This window comes from Choristoneura fumiferana, chromosome 24 (genome assembly GCF_025370935.1).
Source record: "Choristoneura fumiferana chromosome 24, NRCan_CFum_1, whole genome shotgun sequence".
Lineage (NCBI taxonomy): Eukaryota > Metazoa > Arthropoda > Insecta > Lepidoptera > Tortricidae > Choristoneura > Choristoneura fumiferana.
The window spans coordinates 8,477,018-8,494,471 of record NC_133495.1 but is presented as its reverse complement, the minus strand read 5'-3'; the positions used below and the strand labels follow the sequence as shown (position 1 = coordinate 8,494,471).

Sequence of the window (17,454 nt, the reverse complement as noted above, 5' to 3'; positions counted from 1 at the left end):
GGTGGTCATAGATGGGTTTGTGTCAAGGTTTGTAGTAAGGTATATCTTTGAACTGTCTATCGACAGTCAAAAAATCAAGTGAAAGGATCGCAAGTCAAATTAAAAGTTTATAAATTCAAATAACTTTAATAGGTACAAGAATATTATTATTTTGTTATTTTTAAAGATTTTACTGCTAAAGTTTGACTTTTAGTGACATCTATTGTCGAGTAGCAGAACTAAACTTAAAAATGAAGAAAACCTCTCCACCTGGTAAACTGAGACGTAATTAAATAGCATTGATTTCGTATAGAAAAGTAATTTTCGTACATATGTAGATTTTATAAGATATAGCACTTTTCTACCTAATAATTAAGAACGAAACGAAAAAAATATTTTGGTTTACACGCCATCTAGTTGCGAATAGGAAAACTGCCCAAGCTTGTGTGATTATGTCCGTGTAGTTCTGCAAGGCTGTTCGCTGTGTAATCCAGGGATGGCGCTGTCAATCTTGTTTTAAACAAGATTTTATTTCTTATTTTCCAAGAACGAAAGCAACGATGGCTTCAAAATTTTCGTCTTTGTCGCTCTCCTCACTCTCGTTCAACATGATTTCCTTTAAAGCCAAGGTTCTGAGCATTTGTTCGTCTTCATCTTTATCATCGTTTTCTAATATTCGTTCGTTTATAAGGTTTGAGAGATTAATATCATCAATAGCTTTATCGTCTAGGTAACTAATGTTTTGAGCTTCCATAATCGGCAAAGAGGCGCTTCTCCGCATCACGACACCGACTTCTTTCAATTTTCTTTTGGCGAGTTCGATGAAAGTTGGCGATTTTAAAGTTTCTCGTAGCCAACTTTTGATTTTATTCTTTTTGTCTTCTACTCTAGCCTTAAACCTGTGTAAAATGTCGATTAAAAGTAAATCTAGTGAAGAACTAAAATATTAGTCGGGACCCATTGCACAGAATGTTAGAGCAGGTCACGATTTTGAATGGGTCCCGACTGTTGAACTTTAATTTACTTAACAGATTCCAGAGCCCTGGATTTATTTTTATCTTTTTCGTTCTTATAAGGTACTTAGTAGTTTATACTTAAACATTATTGTAACAACCACATCTCTCCGTGTGAATACATACCACTAGTTAAATCCTAGACAGCTTAGTTATATGCTAATTTTATATAATAGCAACACTAACATTGTGAAGGGAGGGGGTACTCAGGCCCAAGAGTCGAGAACAAAAGTTCGTATGTTTAATACAAATTAAAAAAGGTTAAAGGTTTACTGGTAGACATCCCCTAAAGGGATAAGTTCGCCTTTGTGTATATATATCTCACTGTTTGTCAATTGTGTTTTTTTACTTATTTTTTACAATAAAGAGTACATACATACATACAAATATCTGCTCCAACCGGGGATTGAACCCGGGACCTCAAGCTTCGTACTCAGAAACCACTCAGTGGCGTAGCGTGGCTATCAGCCGACTCTATTGTTAAGGGGCTACCCGAGGTTTTCATCGATTTTTGACAAGTTTTGAATCATATCTCCTACTTTTGCACTACAGATAGAATTATAAGTCAAACGGCTATCGGTTCTCCAATCTTTTATCTCCATTTTTGTATACCGTATTTTGAAAAAATTAATACTTAATTTTGTATGTTTTTTTAAACATTGTCTGAAAAAACACTTATTTCGTATCTCTATTGACGTGAAAGATCTATCATATACGAAATCTACATATTTGGGCTCGTCTTTGACGTCTCTAAAAACTGGTCGAGGGTTTTCATTTGAAACTTATTAACACAAAGGTTATGGCCAGAAAACCAGTTTTTTGGCCTAAAATTGTTCAACGTTGATGCCAAATATCTCGAAAACAATGAACTTTGAAGTAAATATGGGATACTATATTGCTTAAAGCCGTTGTTGTTAATATAATTAGCTACAAAAATCATTAGAAAATTTAGGAATTCAGATCGAAGGTCATTGGGGCATGGGATCCCCTTAACTGCGTAGAAGCGTGTTTAGATATTTTTGATCCAAAGTTTTTCTCACAAGTTTATGAACTCGACTGTACCATTCAATTATAGAAAGGGGAATCCCCGATTTCGTCACAGTATAAGCACATAAGTAATGGAAAATTTCGTACTCATTCTAATCGGTTCGAATCGTAGGTGCGATAAAACTGTGAAATATTATCTAGAGATTATTCAGTATTATTTATTATGGAATTTTGCCGAAAACAAAATTCCCGCCCCCTCCCCGCACCCACGCTACGCCACTGGAACCACCAGGCTATACGGCGCTGTCATATAACTACCTATTATCATGCAAAATCTATAGGAGAATCACGTTTTGACAGCTCATACAAAATATGACAATTAAGGACGACTTTCACCCACCTTTGCAGTTCATGCTCCCGCTCCCTGGCCTTTTTTATCTTCTCCTGAAGTTCAGGAACCCGGGAAGCTTCGTTCGCGCTGATGGTCTTCTCCACCCATTCAGTCAGTTCCGATACCCTGCTGTAGACTCCTGGAGACCGCGGATCTCCACACTGCTTGCCCCCGAAGGATACTATTCCAAGAAGGACACCATCGCGCACAGCTGGACCACCTGAGTCGTGCTGAAGAGTTCAAGAATAGTATTTTATACAATCGTCAAAGCTTTGCCGACTGGGCTAGAGTACCATATTTTAAGACCTAATTATCAACATCATCAGCCCTTAGAAAGCCAAAATAAACGACAACTCGCTACTGGCATCTACCGGTTGCCCGGTTACCGTGGGAAGCTTGCCAACGCTTCGACTTCCGATTCGCGGTTGCCACTAGAAGACCTTACTCCCCCAACGCTTATCTGTTCTTCGAGCGATGTGGCCCGCCCTTAGCAATTGCAAGTTGAAGTGGCATTGGATGGGCCAGGGAGAAAGTCCTCGAGTGGCGACCATGAACTGGAAGACAGCGTTAGCTGGTCTCCCACTAGAGAGACTGACGACATCGTGGGAGTTGTGGACAGGGTGGATGCAAGTGGCGAGTTGTTATTTATTTTGGGCTTCTTTGAGTAAAGGGGGCTTTTGATCAAAAATTGACGTCTTCTGGCTGCTGATCATGAGAAGCTAAACGTACGTTGCACGCGTCCTTCCCACCGGTTGCGTATCCTGCGCACAGCATTCGCGGGGTGATGTAAAATCTGTATGAGTCCTGGCAATCGTTCATTTTCATCACCGGTACTGGTACAAACCGGAGACGGTCTGGTATGTGGGCGTAACCTGATTCCTGCGAAGGTAGAAACGTAACTTATTTACAACAACAATACAACACGTTTGTTATATGTTTAACAAATTAAAATCAAAATATCTTTATTCAATTTATTACAACAAGACTTACAAAAAAAATTACCAATATCTCTACAGATTTATACATGTATACATCACAAGTATTTAACACAAAAACACAGTATTCTATTTGAACCTAAGCGGATCAGTCCACATTAACTCGCCTCACAATAGATCTGAATTTTGTATCCATGGAATGAATCCCATTAGCAGTCTGTAAGATGGAACTTTAAGTAATCGACGTTAGTGTCACATATGTTCTGGAAACACATTGATCTATATTGTCCATGGACTCCGGTTTATATTGTCCGCGTATTGAGTCTCAACATTTACTGGATAAGACTTAAGACTCAACATTCTTTATACGTGAGTGGGTTCAAGTCAACGGCCAAGTCACACAACATTAACTATAATAATAAAGAAATCGCAGTAAGGAACCTTAGACTTGGCACGACTTTGTCTAGATTTCATCACTTTTTAGAGATAAACAAGCAGCTCCATCGAGACTTGGCTAGTTTTTTACAGAATGTTTTCGGTGAGATCATCATTTCTGATTCTACCCCGTAGAGAAACCCCGAGCAAAGCCTTCTCCAAAGCCCTCTGAGTGACTTTGAGCTTCTTCATGAGGCCCATCGTTAGCGCCTACGTCTCAGATCCGTATGATGACAGTTTGCATGTCAAGAAATAATTTTAGAAAATTAATTGATGACATAAAGAAAATCTTTAAAGATATCCATACTAATTATAAATACGAAAGTGTGTGTTTCGAAACGGAGCGACGGATCGACGTGTTTTTTTTATTCGACTGATTGGCAAACGAGCAAGTGGGTCTCCTGACGGTAAAAGATCACCACCGCCCATAAACATCTGCAACACCAGGGGTATTGCAGATGCGTTGCCAACCTAGAGGCCTAAGGTGGGATACCTCAAGTGCAGCATTTCACCGGCTGTCTTACTCTCCACGCCGAAACACAACAGTGCAAGCACTGCTGCTTCACGGCAGGATTAGCGAGCAAGATGGTGGTAGCAATCCGGGCGGACCTTGCACAAGGTCCTACCACCTGCATAGAGATAGTTTATGGGCCAGGCAGTGACATAAGCTAGTTTTTATCCCGGAAAAATGCACAGTTCCCTAGGGAACAGCGCGCGATAACCAAATTCCATGCCGAAGCCGCGGACAAAAGCTAGTTTAAATATAAACTTAAAGCATGGCTTGTGGAAGAAGACTTCTACAATGTGGCTGAATATTTTTTCCTCTTGATGAATGAACCAATAATACCGTCGAGTAAACTAAATCATATGCCAGGATGGAACCTTTCCGCTCCTAATGTCATGTTGAGATCTCAAACATCTGGCAAAGAAATCGTAGCTAAATTGATTATAAAAAGGTTCTACCCTGGCATGTGATTTAGTTTCCTCGCGTGTCCGTTTGAGCATTTTTATTTTACATGTTATTTTCCGAAGCCCTCAATATCCAAATTTCATAGTTGAGGATCGTTCTTACCTTCATTAGTACCATTATATAAAAAACTTTCAGCCTTTATACTACTTATAACGAAGGTCTCTTGCGGGCTTTTGTTCTAAAAGGTTTTATTGTTCCTTCTTACATACGACTTCACTTGAGCCCACTTCAATTTAATTGGGTTCAGTTTGCAGTAGATATAAATACTTGTGCACATGGGTGGATAAAAACTGGGTCAATGACTTTGAAATAGAAACCCGCATCGAAATCGCTCATTGTTCCTTTATAACATGAAAAAGGTGCTTTGCAGTCGCAGCCTGAAAATATCTTATGTGTGCGTCAACTGCAATGCTATTGTGTGGCCCATACTTTTATACCTACGGATGTGAACCCTGGACCATTAAAGAGGAACTCCGAAAACGCATCGAAGCATTTGAAATGTGGACATAATAGACGCGCTGGCCTTAAATGTTGAGGTTTTGCATCGAGTTGGGAGGAAGGGCGAACTGATGTAGAATACCAAGAGGAGAAAGGTTGCCTATTTAGTTGATGTGCTGTACTCAGGCACTCCAGATACGAACTTCTGCAATTGATAATCAGAGCCTTCGCCAAAGTTCCATAAAATTTACCCCTTACCATCTCCTGTCATGAGTGCTTGTAACAAAAAGCGATAAAAGCCGATGTTTAAGAACCAATTTCCGTTTATCTCTGAAAGGGTCGCAATTCCATTCCCGGGGAACTCTTAACACAACAATATTTCCTTAATTTATTTTCGAAAAGAATTTGGTTATAGGTTGATTCAAGAGCTAGCATGAATGAATTGAATGTCACTTGGCACTGTGTGTCAACATCATCACTTATTGAATCAACCTGTAATAATTTTGTGATGCACATACATTACCATTCACTCATTCAATTCATTCGTGCTAACTCTTCTGTATCGATCTGTATGAGTGTACAGCGTGTATTTTTTTCAACGTTTAGGTTGAGTACGGCGATGTTTCTTCCTAAGGCCATCGGCTAGCTACCAGGCACACATCAGCAACAAGGAATTTCGGTTTCACTTACATGAGTGCTCCTGGATTCTTGATGAGGTAATCTTTGGCGGGCAAGTTAAGTACGGCGATGTGTCTTGTAACGTTCATCAACCAGATACCAGGCCCACATAAGCAGCAAGAAGCTTTGATTTTACTTACATGGGTGCTGCCCCATCCCGTGACGATGAGAATATCCTGATTTTTGATGACGTAGTCTTTGGCGGGCAGGTTGAGTACGGCGATGTTTCGTCCAATAGGCATCGGCCGATCCAGACGTAGGAGCGAGAAGTCGTAATCCGCACTCCCAGGGGCATAGGATTTTGGGAAAAATACCTGGATAAAAGGTGCCTTTTATAAAATATTTTTAATTTACTTCGTTTTTTTGCTATAATAGTAAGAAAGTTGGAAAACCCCCGACTTTGTCACTTCAAAGTTCAATATCTCAAAAACGGGTAAACCAATTTTGATGAAACATATCTAAGAAACATCGCTAAAAAACCTGATTTCAAATACAAAAACCGCATTCAAATCGGTCCACCCGTTTAAGAGCTACGGTGCCACAGACAGACTCACATAGCGGTCAAAGTAATAACACCCCTCTTTTTGCGTCGAGGGTTAACAAATGAAAGAGATGCCGATTGATTCCTACCTTATTGATTCTACCCTGATATCCCCCTCGGTTGTGGAAGGAACTGCCAGCGCGAACTATGAAAGGTTGCAGTTTTCTCTTGTCACCATCGAATGCTCTGGAAATGGTGCAATTTATTAGACAACCGGAAATCTAAAAGACCCCATCATCATCATCAGCCTGCAGCAGTCCACTGCTGGACATAGGCCTCTTCCATGGCGCGCCACAACCGCATCCATCCGCCGCCAGCGACCCTCTTAGTCGTCCGTCCACCGTTCCTCAGGACGCCCTACACTACGTTTTCACAAACCCGCAATGCATACATTTTGCTTAGGAGAGGGGTTCTGCTAACACTGTATATTCATAGGTTATAGGCATAGGTATGTATTTATCTATATAAGTAACCCGTTGCCTAGTATCCATAGTACAAACAAGCTTTAAATTGCTTAGTTTGGGACTAGTAGACAATTGGTGTCAAGTGTCCCGTGATATTTATTATTTATTTATTTATTATTATAGGTACCTGCGTGAATCCGACTCACACTTGACCTGTTTTAGGTATCAGGTGCTGTCGGTAGAGACGCAAATCCTTGGAGTCTTATTGAGCCCTGTATTTCCAACTTAAGATTTAAGGTAAAACTCCAGCTGTTGCATCTGTTGTTTAGGCGTGCGCCAAAAAGGTTCAAACCTCAATGTTCACAATGAAGACGCACTTTTGAAGGTCCTACCCAAAAATTAGTACCGAATGAAAATAACATGGTGTCACGTCGCAGAAAAATAATAACAGCGTAATTTCTAAGTATTGTTTATAACTTTTTAATTTATAGTGTGTCTGTAGCTGTTTTAGGTACTCTATTCGTTTTTAATAAAATTTAAATAAATAACAAAAATAACTGGGGTCTAATCATAATTTCATCATCATCATCATAAATCTGATTTAATTTTACAAAATATAAATTCTCGTTTCAGTAAAATCTTATAAGAATTCAAATAAACAATTCGAGTCCCTACATCAGACTCAATCCGTTCCGTAGCCATTACGAAAAATTAAGTAATATTTTTCTAAGGATTTCGTATATTATACAGAATCTTCCAAGTTTAGGTATATTTTATACCTTAGGCTGCTATTTAAGAGTAAAACTATTAATATCTTAAGCAAACTTAGCCGTTATAATTTTCCTTAAAAGTTTGATATACTTACTACCATCCTGATTTTTTTTAAATTTTTCCACCCACCGATTTAGATTTTAGAGGGGGAGGGACTCTCGATTTTAATGAAAATTTGCACTTTCAAATTGAATATTTCGCAAAAAATCAACGAATCAAAAAGTCGTCTTAGCAAACCCCTAATAGTTTTAAAAGACCTATCTAACGATACCCCACACTATAGGGTTGGATGAGAAAAATAAATCACGCCCACTTTACGTCTATAGGGAGGTACCTTTTTAGTTTTTTATTCTACCATTTTGTCGGCATAGTTTACATATATATCCGTGCAAAATTACAGCTTTCTAGAATTGATAGTCCCTGAGCAAAGCCGCGGACGAACGGACAGACAGACAAACATGGCGAAACTATAAGCCTAACCCTAAACTGAGTCGAGACTTAGAAATAAAGACCAGGCTGCCATAAAGTTAAAGATCTTACGCTTCAAGACAATGTCCGGCGGTGAGCACCCACTGCTCGTCAATAATGGAGCCGCCACACCAGTGCTTCCCGTTGCGGGATATGGCCACGTTGTATGGATACATGCTTATGCTGGTCTCCATACCGCCCACGATGCGACGAACTGCATAAGTCCGGAAAGCCCACGCAATTTCACTTTTTTCACTGGATTCTAACCATTCTGCAGGATACGTGTCAAATAACATCATCATCATAATGACGTAGGAGTAGGAAGTCCCTGTTGGACGTAGGTCTCCCCCATAATGAGGCGAGAGGGGGATTCCAATACTCGCTACGCTTGGCAAACAGGCCCTATATTATAAAGTGTAAAATTCGTACTTCGTATCTTGTCGTCCCGCTGACGCTAAGGCCTCTTGTAGACAACAGACCGTTTTTTTTTGCCGGACTTGCGGTGTTATATCATCATCATCATCAGCCTATGTTCGTCCACTGCTGGACATAGGCCTCTCCCAAGGCACGCCACTGAGCACGATCCTCGGCTACTCTCATCCAGCTCTTGCCAGCCGCCCTGCGAAGATCATCGCTCCACCGACTCTGAGGACGTCCTACGCTACGTTTGCCGATCCGTGGTCTCCACTCAAGAACTCGTCTACCCTTCAGCGTGCTAATGCTTACGGTGTTATATGGCTAACAATGAATGCGTGTACATGCACCGGACACTTGTCGGGCGACGAAGCCAAACAATTCCGCAAATCCGGCAAAAAAAACGGTCCGTTGTCCAGTGAAAACAACGGACGTCTATGCGGCCTAATATTGTTTAATATGAGAGTGAGAGGGACGGTACGATACGAACTTCGATTTTCGAATTTCGTAGTAGCCCCGCAGGTTGGCGAACGCAGTATAGGATGTAAGGTTACCAAGAAGACGCTGCTGCCCGTCTACTGGTACCATTCTTCAGCCGGTTTCTGGGGCATCCACGGGAGGAGGGTGAACAACATTCTAACGCCGGCAAATTACATAAAATTTGAAAACAATAGACAAAGATTTGAAATTACATTTGAAATTTACCACGAGCTTTGCGGTGAAGGAAAAACATCGTGAGGAAACCTGTACAAACCTGCGAAACAATTCAATGGTTAGTTTGAAGTTCCCAATCCACATTGGGCCCGCGTGGGAACTACGGCCCAAGTCCTCTTGTTCTGAAAGGAGGCCTGTGCCCAGCAGTGGGACGTATATAGGCTGGGATGATGATGATGAGACAAAGATAGGCTAGTTGACCCTTTTTTAAAGTCGGGCTTAAATTGACAATTTTGTCTAAAGGAAAAAAAATACTACCATAAATATATGGTAAAAAAATTTTTAGGACTGAGAAAACTTGTAATCTTTATTTTAAAAGTTATCTTGTCGTAAACTGCCGAAAACGCAGTCGATAGTATTATAATAGGTAAGTTTAATTAATTATCACTTGTTTGTATATCGTTCCCAAGACTTAACAATAAGCGAGAGTCGCAATTATAGGTAGAGATATTTATAGTGGTAATTTGATCATCATCCCAGCCGAACTAAGCCTCACTGCTGGGCACAGGTCTTGTATCAAACTGAAAGAGCTTGGGATGTAATTCTGACGCGGGCAAAGTGCGATTGAGAAGTTTTGGACGCGGGGAAGGTTGGCACCGGGCAGAATCGTGTTCAGCAGGATCAAGTAAGTTTAAAAAAATATTAAATAACATGTTACTAATTTATGAAATGCTTAAAGTCAACAAATGAAGGTAACCACTGTATTGTCACTGTGTCAATAACTTTTTTTTTATGTCTAGCGTCTTATAACGAAGGAATAGAGTCATAATTAGAAGCAAAGTCAACAACATTTACTTCACTAAAAAGCGTACAGAATTTTTTTATTTACGCTTCATGCAGCATTGTCATAAAATAAGTTGCTAAATTGAAATGCCCAAAAACATGTTTTATTCGGGGTTTGCTTGATTTTAGAATTTTGCTTCATTTCTAAACTCTTCTTGCGTGAACTATGTCTACGTGCACCACTATTTACTTTACCTACTTTAACTGGAAACTCGCCTCCTTGTAAAATATTTGTACCAGGATAAAATAAGCAGCAAGGGGCCAAGTGGCATAGCCACTTAGCGTGCGATCCTTGCATATTGATCTATACAAGATGTTGGGTTTCCCACAGAACCTAATGGATTCATCGACAGCTATTTACCTAAAATGTTACCTCTAACAGTACATGGTACATTATTTAACGTGACTATTTTTTTACCCGACTACCCGAAGAAGGGTTATATTTTTCGAGCGTATGTATGTATGTTTATTATTTTGGCCCTGTCTGTAGCCTTGAGGGCTAGACTGTTGTCAACATTAGGTATCATTAGATTCGTCAAAACCAGACTGTAAGTACGTATTTTAATTTGGAGTCCACGAAAAAAAGTAAGGATACGGTTTACTTTTTTTAATTTTAATAATATGGTATCGTATGAAACCTAATAATTATCACATTCTAAGCACACATATAACACTTTTAAGATATAATTTTCACAGGAATATAAAAAAAATATTAAATATAAAAATTATTAAAGATGCAAGTACATTAAAAAACTTTAAATAAAAACTAACAAGTAAAAAACAGTTACTCTGTTAACTTCATCAGTCGGGACGGGACCCATTACTAGGAATATTATCTAATCACGATTTTGAATTTTTCAAAATTCAAACTTACGTGTGTTCTCTCTGTCTTCCTTAGTGATTTTGTATCTGGTAGACGTCCCATCATTTTTGAACCTGTACTGTTCTTCCAAAATCGACTTAATCTCCTCATCACTGTTTTGCTCAGACTTCCTCAGTATAGGAGCCTCTCGTTCATGCTTCCCTAGTACTTTCAAGTTCGAAAGATACCCCAAAGTCGCAATACCCCTTCTTAACCCATTTCCAGCATTATTACTTAGCAATACAATAAATACAATAATTTTAACGATTCTATCGAAATATTTTTGAAAGTCCATCTTAAAATTATTATTTCCCCGTACATTTTCTTTATCGGCACGCGGATTTAATGCGAAGAAAATAATGGGTTTTCAAGATTTCCGGAACTTTATGGGTTTTTCTTGAATTTTATGGCCGCTGTGATTTATTAGTATCACGTTGTTTTTAATAAAAAAAAAGTGTTTGTTTTGTTTGCGTTTATTTTAGAATGCACCGGCTTGAAAAAACCTTTATGTTACCGTTACTTTATGTCTCTATGAATTTGACAAGTTTTCCAAAAGTTTTTTTTTCTACAAAATGGTACCAGTGTTTTGGCGCGCCGGCCGCCCTCACACTTTTTACAAGCTATTATTTAACTTGCAATGTATGTATATATGTATGTGCAGGTCAAATATTACGAGTTGAATTTCACCCACTTCTAGTGGCCAGATTGACTTAAAATTTGGCATACTTATGTAAATCTGGTGACAATACAATAATCTAATAGTGACATGCTAGTGGTCCAACCAGGATCGTCTCCACAGGACAGAACTCCTCAACGGTTAATGGCATGGACTTGAAATTTGGTATGGAAATGTAGTTTAGTAGATGACAATGCAAGTACCTTCCTCTGGAAATTTCCAAAATTTATATCGTGGTCTTTATTGAGGTTGTGTTGTGAACAACTGTACAAAATTCAAGACTCTCTAAACCCAGTGCTGAAATTTCAAGATTTTTCCCTATCCCGTGGGAATATTGGGATAAAAAGTAGTATATGTGTTATTCCAGCCGCCTAGCTACCTATATACCAAATTTCATGACTAAGCCCAGTGGTTATTATTTCGAGATTTTATCCCTATCCCGTAGGAATATCGGGATAAAAAGTAGCCTATGTGTTATTTCAGAGGTTCGGCTACCTACATATCAAATTTCATGACTCGAAACAGAGCGCTTATTATTTTGAAATTTTATCCCTATCCCGTGGGAATATCGGGATAAAATAGTAGCCTATGTGTTATTACACCCGTCCTACCTACCTACATATCAAATTTCATGACTGTAAACCCAGTAGTTATTATTTCAAGATTTTATCCCTATCCATCCCTATCTATATATGTTGTAATCCAGGTTACAAACCAATTTTTTGCCAAATTTCATCCAAATCCGTCCAGCCGTTTCAGCGTGAAGAAGTAACAAACATACTCACTCACTTACTCACTCACAAACTTTCGCATTCATAATATTAGTAGGAAGTAGGCTAAAATCTAAATTGAAATCTTTATCCTTCGGACACCGATTTTTCACTTCACCTAGGAGTTGACTACACAATAAAACATATTACCCTTTTTCATTGTCGCAGTCGGATAATTAACCGTTAATAACTGCATTTTATCGGTAGCTAACCATAAATTTGGTTAATTAACACATTCGCGGCCACATGCGCTACGGCGCTACGCTCGTAGCGCGTAGCAGCGTTTCTCCGCTTTGTAGCGAAAACTGCCTACGAACAGAGCTAGAACTAACGGATTCTTGGCACTGAATGTGTTTTTTACAACTATAATTGCAGTAATATTCCCTACACACTCGACTATGGCAAGGAAAGTGGCGAGGAAAAGAGACAGACATGGTGTGGCTTTCAGATCTATAAATCCGACCTTGAGCCTTGCATCAAGGTATTTTCTCGTCCAAATTTCACGAGCCCTCACACCGCACATCGCAGCAGTCGATCATCAAACACACGACGAGCTTAAAATCCTCCTTCATTCCATCGATCAAAGACAACTTAAAACGTTTCTTTCCTCAGTTTATTTCTATTTGCAGGTAGAGTCATTCACGATGACGCGTGCCGTGGTTCTTATTACAATGTCATTAATGTCTAATTTTGACAAAATCACGCGTCTTCGTGGATGGCACTAGGTATATCTATTATCGATACACGCACGTTTCTAAGCAACGTAATACGTCATCCATCAATCACAACACAAAATGACATGACAAATTCATTACCTTATATTCAATTCTGAACAAATCGGAGGGTCTTGGACCCTTACCGAACCATCTGCGACATGTTTGAACCTGTCTATTAATATAATCGTATCCATAAACAGAAGCCATTTTAAAAAGTGCTGCTGATCATCATATTCGTTGATGAGATGACCAGCCCGTTAGCTGTGCTTACTGCTTTCTTACTTGTGTTGAATGAAATAACTTTGTTCACTGATGGTGAGTATTGGCAAAGTTTTAGATATTCGAGGCAGTTAATAGGCTGTTACTGAAAAAAATTTGTCTCTGTCCATCTGAGGACAATTTGCCAGTGTCTGGTAGTTTTTGCGTTGTGGTAAAAAAATTCTAGAAAACGAAATATGAGAGGTAATGGTGGATGAACGATGACAGCGCGAACTCGAGGCAGTTAATAGGCTGTTACTGAACCAGTGAGCTTTGTCTTTGGTCTCATCTGCACTTTGAGATAGAGGACAATGTCTGGTCAGTTTTAAATAAAAAAAATGCGGTTGAAATTGAACTCGCTGCTGATGCAACTGCTATTTTTATAGATTGCTCTTATTTATTTAATGCCTTTAAGGAATTCTAGTATGTTTTGACTCAAATCTAGTCAAGTCTTGTGTTGGTAGCATAATGAACGGTTGTGTTGCTCTGTTGATGAACTCTGGTCGAGTTTGAAATGCGTCAGCGTAGTGTGGTGTTGGTGATAGTTGGGTTTGTGTGATGTGGCAGGCAGGTGGTAGGACCTTGTGCAAGGACCGCCCGGATTGCTACCACCATCTTGCTCGCTAATCCTGCCGTGAAGCAGCAGTGCTTGCACTGTTGTGTTTCGGCGTGGAGAGTAAGACAGCCGGTGAAATAACTGGCACTTGAGGTATTCCATCTTAGGCCTCTAGGTTGGCAACGCATCTGCAATACCCTGGTGTTGCAGTTGTCTATGGGCGGTGGTGATCTCTTACCATCAGGAGACCCACTTGCTCGTTTGCCATCCAGTCGAATAAAAAAATGTGTGTTCTTATAGCGTGGAGGCGGAGGAGCATGCATGAACACATGTTGCATAAATGTAGGTATCGTCAGGTTGTGGGTGAGCAAAGTAATCGATACTAATATTATAATGCGAAAGTGTGTTTGTATGTTCGTCCGTCTTTCACGTCATATAGATAGTTTATGGGCCAGAGTGACATAGGCTACTTTTAAATCCCGAAAAAATGCCCAGTTCCCGAGGGAACAGCGCGCGATAACCGAATTCCACGCTGGCGAAATCGCGGGCAAAAGCTAGTTGTTTATAATTAATTGATATCCTCCACAAAGAAACGCCTGATTCGATAAATCATTTAGGCACTTGTCTCACCGCCAGCGAGGAAACGATTGGCTATCGACTATTTTCTCGCTCAAGAAACGAACAAAAGATATAAGATCCTGTGTGAGTAAAAGAGACACATATATTAATAGTTGATCGCTGGCTGTTCACACTGTCGGCGAAAACTCGCTCTTACATCTTTTGTCGCAGCGACAAGAGCTATAAAACTCGCTGAGCTATAGATACTCGCTCAGCGATGTCAGCTTGGCGGCCGCCCCGCACGAGCGAGTCGAGTGGAGCGAGTAATCGCCCGTCGCACGCGAACACTCGCTTACAGCCGAGCGACAAAACTACTCTCGCTTCTCGCTGCTCGCCCACTCGTTTCTAGTTACTCGCTCTACTCGCTTCTCGCTCATCGTCGGCGGTGGGACAAGTGCCTTACCATCAGGTAAATCATCCATCCAACCCATTCCATCCATGTCTCCATTTCGCCAACGGACTTCTAGGCGGGGGGAGCGTCTTCTGCCTTATGTAGTTAGTTCCATTGACCCGCAAGAAGCGGTTTGCATCATCTTTCATAATGCGAGCTGCTAAGGAATGGAATTCGCTCCCGTCGTCTGTATTTCTGGATAAATACAATCTAGGTATCTTCAAGGCTAGAGTGAATAGGCTTTTACTGAACCAGTGATACACCTTTGGCCTCATCTGCACTTAACATCAGGTGGGATAGGGGTCAATCACTATCAGTTTCATGGAAAAGAAACCTGTACTCCCGTTTGTCCACTTTTATATTAATAGTAGATTATTCAACAAGGGACTAAAACAAGGCATAATAACACGAGATGTTTATATAGTTCGTGTGTCATTATGGTTGTTTGATCTCGCGATAAACACTACTTTTCACTTTGAATGCGAGGAAAAAAAACTACGTTCTGTTCAAAATTACAATGTTACTTTTTAAAAACGTATGCTCAATACCTACGACTAATGGACGGGCATTTGTTCAAAATTCAAATAGCAAAAAAAATTTTTTTAGTTTTTCTTGTAAAGTGTCGCTTTAAATTCTTGCATATTTAGCCAACAGATTCAAAATTAAAAACTATTGTAAAACAAATTGCACTATGCATTTAATGAATTCATCCTTATTATAATTAAATAGATTCATATTCATACTCATTGATTGTTTCACGAAATAAAATCGTGTTTTTTAAATATTTTTGCACAGTTGTAATTTTGAAGTTATTTCCAAGCCCTAAAAATTGTCTATACACAATCACTGAAAATGGCGATAATCCTCCATTCACAAACACCACGCTTTGCTGTTTAGGAGTTTCCCAAGTACCTAAATTAAATAAAAAATACTTTAATCCCTAGAGATTAATGAGGAGCTTTAGTCCCGACATGCAGAGACTAAAGTAACATTTTAAGAGCATGAGGAGTGAAAAAATAATTATTGTAACTTTAATTTTCAGTTAACTACATAACTTGCAAGTTTATATCATCTGACATTGTATTCCTATTAAGCAACTGTTTGATACTAAGGAAAATCAATGTTTATCCACTGCAGAAAACGTTTCACCCAGTCAATTTCTTTTTAGAGGTAACACTTTAATTAATAATAATAAAATAATTCAATTTTAAAAATAAAGTTCATTATTTTTCGGCTCCAACGGTAATTTGTTCCCCGTGTTATATTATTATGGCCTGCCCATTGCCACTTCAATGAGCTTATTTGGTGACCGTCGTACTTCATACCTCCTCATTTCTGATTCGATCTCGTAGAGAAATCCTGAGCACATGTAGCCCTCTCCATAGCTCGTTCAGCAACTCTGACCCTACTTATAAGTAATATAGTGAAGCACCAGGAATATAGAATGCAAAAGGAGTTAAAAACAAGACCGCTTTCCGTAACCACGGATGTTGTTGCAGATACCCGTCTCCCTCTTGCTTCTAGAATTTTCCTTCATCTACGTGTGGACTTCCGTTCAACACTGTATTCTCCACCATGCTGATGATATCCTGGTATTCCTGTCCGAACAAATGGGCCTCGATTGGTTCGTGTGCCAAATGTGTTCCGAGAAAAGAGACTGTTCCGAAGCCATCACAGTATTGACTCTGAAAATATTAAGTTTTGCTTTATTATTTGCTGTTGTTTTAATATCAAAAGACAGCTGTTAGATTTATTTAGAATAATTTTACTTTACGGTATTGTTTTGACATTTGTATTTAACTTACCATAAAATTATGTGCTTAAAAGATGTGATTTACAAGCTTTTATTTAACTTGTTTTGTTTGTTCGGTCAAATCTTACAACTTAATTTTGACCCTCCTCCAGTAGTCGGATTAACTTGACATTTGGTATACATAAGTATGTAAGTTGGATGAAAATACGTGTGCAATCAACAAAAAGTACCATCAGCAAAAAAGCTAAAAAAAAATTAACAGTTACTTCTTTTTCACGACACTGCTCGAAAATGTAGCTATAGATAAACTACATCCATTACAAAACTGCCTGGCTTGCAAAACACGACAGCAAATGTAACACATTACGGTAACAAGTCGTATCTATATAATGTATTTCATAGTACGATACGACTTTTTAGAATATATTTCAGAATATTTTTCCCGGCGTGCTGACACTAAAAAGTAATCTGCATGTGAAATTTAATTGATCAATGAGAGTGCTTCATTTATGACTTTTATGACGTATTTTTTTCTTAAACGCATAATATGCACAAAATGCTTTAATTTATTTAAGTATGAAACTGCCTGCACTGGCTGATCAGCTAGGCTTCTTTACGAATCGAATGTAAAATGAAATTGGCACTTTTTTTTTAGAAATGCTGATCTAGCTCCGCGAATATGTGCGACACAGTCAGCAACTCTGCTTCGCATTACACTCTCGCTCCGCTTCGCTGCCTCGCTTCGCTTCAGTGGAATTATCCTTGCACATCGCTAAGCAATGAAATAGTGTTTGTGGAAGCCTTGAGCCCGCAAAGTAATGACAAACAGTGTTCAGTACAAACCCCAAGGGAGGGGCGGGTCAGGTAATTGAGCTAGTATTCACGATGCCATTCATTTGCGTTAGTGGACAATATGGCCGCGTCGACCCTTGA

At 39.3% G+C, this 17,454-nt stretch overlaps 2 protein-coding genes across 2 annotated transcripts; one reads left to right on the top strand and one right to left on the bottom strand.

Moving 5' to 3' along the window:
- Positions 1–106: 106 nt before the first annotated feature.
- Positions 107–11,145, bottom strand: LOC141441637 (uncharacterized). Its single transcript, XM_074106429.1, has 7 exons — positions 10,796–11,145; positions 8,083–8,281; positions 6,457–6,553; positions 5,967–6,140; positions 3,100–3,249; positions 2,380–2,600; positions 107–878 (listed from the first exon to the last, which is right to left on the bottom strand). The coding sequence occupies exons 1-7, from the start codon at positions 11,076–11,078 to the stop codon at positions 515–517; spliced, it is 1,488 nt and encodes a 495-aa protein (XP_073962530.1). The 5' UTR covers positions 11,079–11,145; the 3' UTR covers positions 107–514.
- Positions 11,146–12,991: 1,846 nt separating this feature from the next.
- LOC141441643 (uncharacterized) lies at positions 12,992–16,615 on the top strand. Its single transcript, XM_074106435.1, has 3 exons — positions 12,992–13,260; positions 15,811–15,938; positions 16,268–16,615. The coding sequence occupies exons 1-3, from the start codon at positions 13,191–13,193 to the stop codon at positions 16,514–16,516; spliced, it is 447 nt and encodes a 148-aa protein (XP_073962536.1). The 5' UTR covers positions 12,992–13,190; the 3' UTR covers positions 16,517–16,615.
- The last annotated feature ends 839 nt before the right edge of the window (positions 16,616–17,454 follow it).